The sequence below is a fragment of the Gavialis gangeticus genome, unplaced genomic scaffold (assembly GCF_001723915.1).
Source record: "Gavialis gangeticus isolate Ggan-Ray unplaced genomic scaffold, GavGan_comp1, whole genome shotgun sequence".
Taxonomy (NCBI): domain Eukaryota; kingdom Metazoa; phylum Chordata; order Crocodylia; family Gavialidae; genus Gavialis; species Gavialis gangeticus.
The window spans coordinates 9,805,744-9,813,334 of NW_017729029.1; the positions used below are offsets into that span (position 1 = coordinate 9,805,744).

Here is a 7,591-nt window from a genome sequence, read left to right on the forward strand (position 1 = left end):
CTTCCAGAGTCATAGCTGTGTTGGCCTGAAGAAGTCACTAGTGTTAGCATTATGTATCTGATTGGAACTGCAATCTGCTTAGATATTGTCATCTCCCTCTTGGGGACTGTTGGGACTTGGCAAAAAACACAACCCACAACTTGTAAAAAAAAAAAAAAAAAAGGAACTGAAAGCTGAAGGTTGAGTTTGTAAATGGCTCCCCTTCCCCTTGCATGTGTGAAAATTTTTCTGCCCAGCAGGCCCCAGTCAGGTGGGCTCACAATGCCTGTCAGTATGGGTTCTCCCTCTGCCTGTCCCAGGAGAACAGGGTGAGTACACAGGAAGTTTGATCCAGCTCCCCTAGAAGTCCTGTGGCAGCTGCTGTGAGATTTGTGGGCAACGGTGTCAAACACCACATGGTTTTCTACTAGAGTGCCTATACACATGCTTTTGGGGGAGGGGTGTTCCCAAAGAGCCACTCTAATTAAAACGCCTCAGCATCATTTGTATTAAGCCCCCTCACATTTAAAAATGGCCGTGGGACACTTTAACTAAAGCTTATTTGACAAGCTTCAGTTGAAGCACCCCGGTGACCTATTTTAAACCCACAGGGTTTAATGCTAGAGTGTTATACTTAGAACATGAAACAGACTCAATTAATCTAATTGAGCGTGTTGGAGCATGTGTATAGGTTAGCAGCCATTTAAGCACTGTGGGGTCTGTTAGGCTGCTTGTTGGCTGACTGCTCTCTCCATTGCCTGGTCAGCGGCAGGCCAGCAAGTACAGCACAGAGGACGAGGCAGAGGACGACATGGCAGCTATTCTGGAGAGTATCTTCCTGAAACGTTCGCAGCAGAAGAAGAAAACGTCTCCTCTCAACTTCAAGAAGCGCCTCTTCCTCCTGACAGAAAGCAGGCTCTCCTACTATGAGTACGACTTCGAGCGTGGAGTGAGTTGGTGGCTCAGAATATAGCTGGGGGCTTGACAAATGGGGCTGAGGGAGGCTCTGCTTAAGGGTAAGCTCCTTTTGGGGGTCTGCTGCTTAGCTAAAGGACACTGAAACACACCTGGCTATGGTAACATAGTATGACTGGCAGCATTGGCAATGCTTTTTGCAGGAGGTGCACCGCCAAGCTCAGGGGGTGCACATGCACCCGCATGCACCCCCTACACATTGCCAATGCTCACCACAGTTCCAAGTGCAGGGAAGACGGGTCTTTGTCACCCTGCCATCAAATACCCTCTGTGCCCTAATGTCAGCTGGAGCTGGGCATCAGTATTTAGAAGCAGTGTCTGTGCTAAACTGTGCCCATGAAGACTAATATCCCTCTGCTTCCCTCCATCCCATTCTCCCCCTTTCTCTCCGTTTCCTGCCCTGTTCCCTTCTGTAGCGGCGAGGCAGTAAGAAGGGGTCAGTGGACATTGAGAAAATCACCTGTGTGGAGACGGTGGCTCCAGAGAACAACCCACCCCCAGAGCGGCAGATCCCGGTGAGGAAGAGGCTGGCAGTACCCCCCATCACATCCCCAGAGCATTCTTCCAGGCCCATTGTCCTTGTCAGACAGCCCCATTCCCCCTTCACTGCTGACTTTGGCAGGCCCAAGCAAATTAAATGAGACTCCTGGCCCAGTTCTTCAGGGAGAGTGGATGGATTCCTACTCCAGTGGCCCATAACTTAAGAAACTTTCTTCAGGAGAAGTGCTCCAAATGCTGTTGGGGATTCTGGCCACATGGATCACACTCCTGAGGGAGTGCCAGGGTTACATTTTCCTGTGCTTTAATCCTCTAAAGACTGAAGGACTCAGTCTGGTAGTGTAACACAGATCCCCAAGGAATTAGGAAGTGTCTCTGCCCCAGACCCTGGGGGCACAGGCAGCAGTTTCCTGATCCAATTTCAGAGAGCATGAGAGATCCGTTTCCCCTTGGCCATGGGCACTTGGGAGTTGTCATTGGCATCCAAGCCCATCCCCAAGGCCATCACTCCATCATGAACCTCAGTGTGGTAGAGGCTGGGAAATTTGCTGTCTGGTGCTACCTTCCCACCTGATATGCCAGAGGCAGGGGAAGGTCCCACCTCCCCAGAAGAGGAGGCATCTGTATTAGAAAGCACCAATATATAGAACCCCAGAGGTGGCAGCCCAGTTCATTATCCAGAGCCCCTGTGTAGCTCCAACAAAGCACCTTGAACTGCTGACTCCTGGGCTACTGCTAGTGCTAGGGAGAGTTGCAGTAGCCAAGTTCCAGGACAGAAACCCACATTTCTCCTTTCTTTTACAGAGAAAGGGAGAAGATTCCAATGAGATGGAGCAGATCTCAATCATAGAGAGGTTCCCTTATCCCTTCCAGGTGAGTTTCCTTCACCCCTAGCTCCTGCTGTGCCTGGCTCACTTTGCAGGAAAGAAGACAATGAGGATAGTCAGTTTGCTATCCTGGGATCACACCACCAAAGGTTGTCATGCTTGGGTCCACTGATTGGACATGCATGGTGGTGTGATGTTCCTCCTTTCCCAGTGCTTGGGTAGGACAGGGGATGACACAGGCCAGGTGCCTGAGGCTCCATCCAGATGAGATGAGGATGATGCCCAGAGAGTACAGAGTACTGTTGAAAGGCTCACAGTCTGGAGTACTGTTGGTTCCATTGTGACTGTTTCCTACATGGATCAGCACTGAACCAGGTTTCAGCAGTGTCCAGTGCAACTCACTGTCACTATTGCGCACAGAACTGTCCTGCAAGAACCACTGGAAACAATCACCAGGGCAGAACATAGCTGCCTGAGTGGTAGCAGTAGCTGCTGGGAGTCTGTGACACTGATGCAGTGGTAGCTTCCTGCTTGCCTCTAGGTGCAGGTCACACTTGGACACTGACCTGTGAAGTTTTTTAAGGCTCATCCAAGCAAGACCATCTCACTTCCTGCAGGCAGCTGTTCTGTTCTCACTCCCACCCCTGAGGCTGGAAGAGTAGATGGCTGATGGGAGCACATCCAACAGGGGCTGGCACTGGACCCATCTCATCACAGGCTGTTGCCTAGCATGAGCCCCAGTGAGAAGCAATGGGAAGCTGTTTATGCTCCCACCAGGCAGGATCCTGTCATGTTTATGGGGAGGAGGTAGAAATATTTCTATGTTAAATACTTTCTGATTACAATATGCAAGAGAAAACCTACCCTTGTGGTGCTGTCAGCATGAACCCCATAGTTAAAGCATCAGTCAGGGATCTGGCTTCAGGTCTGGGCTTGGCTTCTTGCTCCAACACTGACTGGCTCTGTGACCTTGGGTAAGTCACACAGCAGCTCCCTTCACCACCTATAAGAAAGCAAGCAACCAAGAAAGAGAGAAAAGATAAGCAGCTCTTGCTCTGACACATTGGTTAAGGCTGCCTATGTGTTTCCATTCTGCAGGGTTGCAGACACTGTAATGTTCTCAAAACTTTTGGGCTGTCTGCAATCTCTGAGCCAGAGCCCAACCATGTAAGTCCAAATCTGAGCTCCCCTCAGGTTCAAAGCCAAAGTTCTGGTTGTGCCCTTATGGGCTGAGGGGACAGCAGCAATGTCTGAATCTCGAACCTCCTCCAAAGCATGGGATGCTCAGATCTGGGGGTGAGCTGCAGACCCACCTTTGCTATTTGGCTATCTGGCCATCTACCTGCACACATTGTTATCCTGTTGCTAGTTCTAGACACCTGACATTTTGATCTTCATAAGCCTGATCTCTGTCTGAACTTCCCCATCCACTGCCACCTTAGCCCACCTCTGATCCAGTCATAAACTGGAACTGAGCACTTTGGGCTCCCTACCTACTCTGCTTGCCTGGGCCCCACGTGGTGAACAAATCAGCCCCCAAACTATTGAAAGTCAGAGAAGGAAGTGGAAAGTCTCAGGGGAGGGGGCTTATTTATAACCTCTTAGTCACAGTCTCATAAGCACAGTAAAGGGGCTGGAACAAAGTTAAAAGAGTTATGCTCTGCAATCAGAAGTTAAAGGTGTCCATCAGTCCCCACCTATCTCCCATACAGAAATCCCATGCCCTACTGTAGAGAGCTTCAGTCTATCTGTCCCTCAGGTGGTGTATGATGAAGGACCCCTCTATATATTCTCACCAACAGAGGAGTTACGCAAGCGCTGGATCCACCAGCTGAAGAGTGGTGAGTCTCTGATTTTTGAAGTTAACCCTTTTTAAAGCTCAACTGGAACAAGGCAGGAGTCATAATTAAAACCAAGTCCTCTTTGCAACAACTGGAGCAATGACATCAACTTTGGGCTAAAATAATTTGATTAGAGCTGGAAACATATTGCCATGACTCAGTGTAGAAGGGCTGCAGCTCTTACGGCTTGTTTAAATCTGATGGATCTGTTGGGGTGTGTGTCTCAGTGTGCTTGTGTGTATATATATCTGTGGCTTCATATGCATGTGGAGAGATTAGCTAGTTGAATTGACACAGGGAAGTCTCCTTATGCAGGCAGGAAGGATGGCAACCTGATAACGGGGAAGTCAGTTGTTGCATGACAACCCCTATCTTCTTAAAGAAGACATTCAAGCAACTTTGTCTTTGTCTTCACTGCTAGAAGAGCTATGTCTATACAGCAGATTTACTGACCTCACTAGCTGCCTCCCTTTGAAATACTTAAAGGAGGCAAAGCACAGTGTTTTTACCTTAAGTAAATGAGACAGGGTCAACCACAGGAAACAGTGTGGTACTGACCTGGCCTACCCACTTCATGGTGGGCACCTCTGGTGTTTTCCCATCTTAAATCTCCTGAGATTTTATGGCAAGAGAAATATTTCCTCAGTATAAAATAATCTCACCTTCTTGACAGTGAAGACCAAGCCAAGGCTTGGGGCTCAGGTGATGCTACTCTGTGTTCACACTGTGCTTGCCCTTTATCCTAAGCCTGTTCCCTCATGGAGCCAGCATGAAGCGCTGCAGTGGCTGTAACTTCAGTTCACCGCCATGTCTAATCCTTTCCTCAGCAGCCTCCAGCTGAGTTTAGTCCAAAATAAGGCAACTCTGGTTGCTTATCAAGTGCCACACACTGTTCTGTTGTTCAGCAACATATGTATCCTGATTCCATCCAACTGAGGAAATGTCCCTGCACATTATTGGGAGCTCCATGTGATATTTTCCTGTGACACTAACACATCTGTGGTGACAGCAGTACACCTTAAATCTAGTAATAATAGAAAGTGGCTTGGTATCTCTCTGGGGTTCCTGGCTGGACAGATCAAGAAGAAATGTGGTTGGTAAGCAGGACACTCAGGGGCCCCAGGGATGAATACAAGATAGCTCATGTTGCTGAGAGTCAAGACAGGAGTGTAGATTGAAGAACTCAGGGGGACTACTGAGAATCCCTTCTTAGTGATCCCAAAGCACAAGTGATAAGTATGGGGTGGGGGGAGCTCTCACCCCTTGGATTGGTGACAGTTCCCATGGGACAAATAGTCTCTCTCTTTCCTGCTGCAGTGATCTGCTACAACAGCGACCTGGTACAAAAGTACCACCCCTGCTTCTGGATTGATGGACAATACCTGTGCTGCTCTCAGACGGCCAAGAATGCCATGGGCTGCCAGGTCCTGGAGAGCAGGAACGGAAGTAAGAAACCAAGTGATACCTTGTCTTTGTTCCATTTCTCTGCATGTTGACTCCCCCTTCCATCTCTGGAATGCAGGCTCCAGCTCATCTTCCCAGCATCTCATCACTCATCAGTGTCTCATGCCAATAACATTTTTCAACTTTTTCTGTTTCATACTTTAAAGGTTTAAAAACTGGACGGTCTCATCGCAAGACAAAGAAGCCTCTTCCTCCAACGCCCGAGGAGGATCAGGTATGCAGAGAGCAGCTGGGACTTGCCTTTGGGCCAGGATGGCCTTTCCTCTTTAATGGCTGTGAGGCACTCAGGGCCAGCTTACCCTATTCCAAAATATTTAAGAACAGGTAGTCCAGGGAAGGAGCAACAGATTTGCCCACCTACTGAGCATTAGTGAGGGTTGCTCTTATCTCAGACCCAGGAGAGACCTGCAGGGACACTGTCCTTTCACAGGACCCCGAAGCTCATTGGCCAAAGAAGGTAAGTTGTGGAGAGCCTATCCCAAGGAGGGAATGAGTTTGAACCAAGGGACTTCCTTCGCTTCCTGTCACCTCAGCAATAACAATGGACAGAGTGAAGTCCTACCTCTCGTTCCATTTCTATAGTCTAGAGAATTTACCAAGTGTCCTACCACTGCTAGCCTTGGATCTATGACACCTGGGATCCCCAGGGATCTCCCATTCAGGGACTAGCCAGGCCCAATCTCAGGCCCATATCTGGAAGGTCTTTCCAGAGAAATCCAGAGGCCAGAGTGGGGCTGACAGACCTTCTTTGTTCAGTGGGAGCTAGGATTTGGGACAAAGCTGGAGCCTGAAGTCCTGAGATAAGGGTAAATGGAAAGAGAAGGAAGGGGCTGTGCCTAGAAGAGCCACAGGGGATCAGTATTTATTCCGTGAGAAGTCTGAGGGAGAAAACATCTTTTAAAAGCTTCTGGGACCATGTAAGTACAATGAAGAAACAGGGAGGTAGAAACTGAAGCAAGAGGGATACTGTACCACATCATGAATTGGCCTGGCTTGAGAATGCACCTGGCCACAGAACTCTGTAACCTACTCAGCTTCAGAGGGTGATGCTCAGGGTCTCACTGTTTGATGCTTTTCCCCCTGGAAGATGATGATGAAGCCACTACCCCCTGAGCCAGCTCCCAGCATGCCAGGTGAAATGAAGAAGGTTGTGGCACTTTATGACTATGTGCCAATGAACGCACAGGACTTGCAGCTGCAGAAGGGGGAAGAGTACTTCATTCTGGAAAAGAGCGATATACCGTGGTGGAGAGCCCGGGACAGGAATGGGTAAGAACTCTGGCCTGGATTGTGGCTGAGAGCCCCAGGCCAGCCAGAGTCTGCATACATGAGCAGAGTCCCAGAGCACAGGTACTCAAGCACACCCTTGGACACAACTGTATTTCCCACACATGGATGCACTCCTGTGTGAATGTACCTCTCTCAGATGCCAGAGAACCAATGGGGAACTGTGTCCTCTCCCAACATTCCACTTACTGGGAACTTAATTGAAGCAGCTTTTAAACCCAGCTGACAAGGGCCAGTGCTGGAATTGGGGCTCTCAGGACACAATGGCTCTGGGCTACTCCTGGGAAGGATCAGCAGATTTGACAGCCTACTGAGCATTAGCGATACTGTCTCTCACCCTGTTCTCATTAAGAAACTGGGAGACTGTGGTGTCGACACCCACAGTCAATTGGGTTGCCAACTGGCTGAAGGGCCGCACCCAGAAAGCGGTGGTGGATGGGTCATTTTCGACCTGGAGGGATGTGGGCAGTGGGGTCCCCCAGGGCTTGGTCCTTGGGCCCGCACTGTCCAACATCTTCATCAGTGACTTGGATGAGGGGGTAAAAAGCACCCTGTTCAAATTTGCTGATGACACTAAGATGTGGGGGGATGTGGGCACGCTAGAAGGGAAGAATAGGCTGCAATCGGACCTAGACAGGTTACAGGGGTGTGTGGATGAGAATAGGATGGGTTTCAACACTGACAAGTGCAAGGTGATGCACCTGGGGAGGAAGAACCAGC

The 7,591-nt window shown here is 49.4% G+C and overlaps 1 protein-coding gene across 3 annotated transcripts in view; it reads left to right on the top strand.

Annotated features, from left to right (window-relative positions):
- BTK (Bruton tyrosine kinase) overlaps window positions 1–7,591 on the top strand; it is a 27,753-nt gene that overhangs the window by 12,522 nt on the left and 7,640 nt on the right. For all 3 annotated transcript variants that reach the window (XM_019521212.1, XM_019521210.1, XM_019521211.1), the window contains exons 2-8: window positions 746–928; window positions 1,371–1,469; window positions 2,257–2,325; window positions 4,039–4,120; window positions 5,438–5,566; window positions 5,731–5,798; window positions 6,672–6,853. In XM_019521212.1, coding sequence (XP_019376757.1) covers window positions 791–928; window positions 1,371–1,469; window positions 2,257–2,325; window positions 4,039–4,120; window positions 5,438–5,566; window positions 5,731–5,798; window positions 6,672–6,853 — 767 coding nt within the window. In that variant the 5' untranslated portion in view covers window positions 746–790. The remainder of the gene's footprint in view (window positions 1–745; window positions 929–1,370; window positions 1,470–2,256; window positions 2,326–4,038; window positions 4,121–5,437; window positions 5,567–5,730; window positions 5,799–6,671; window positions 6,854–7,591) is intronic.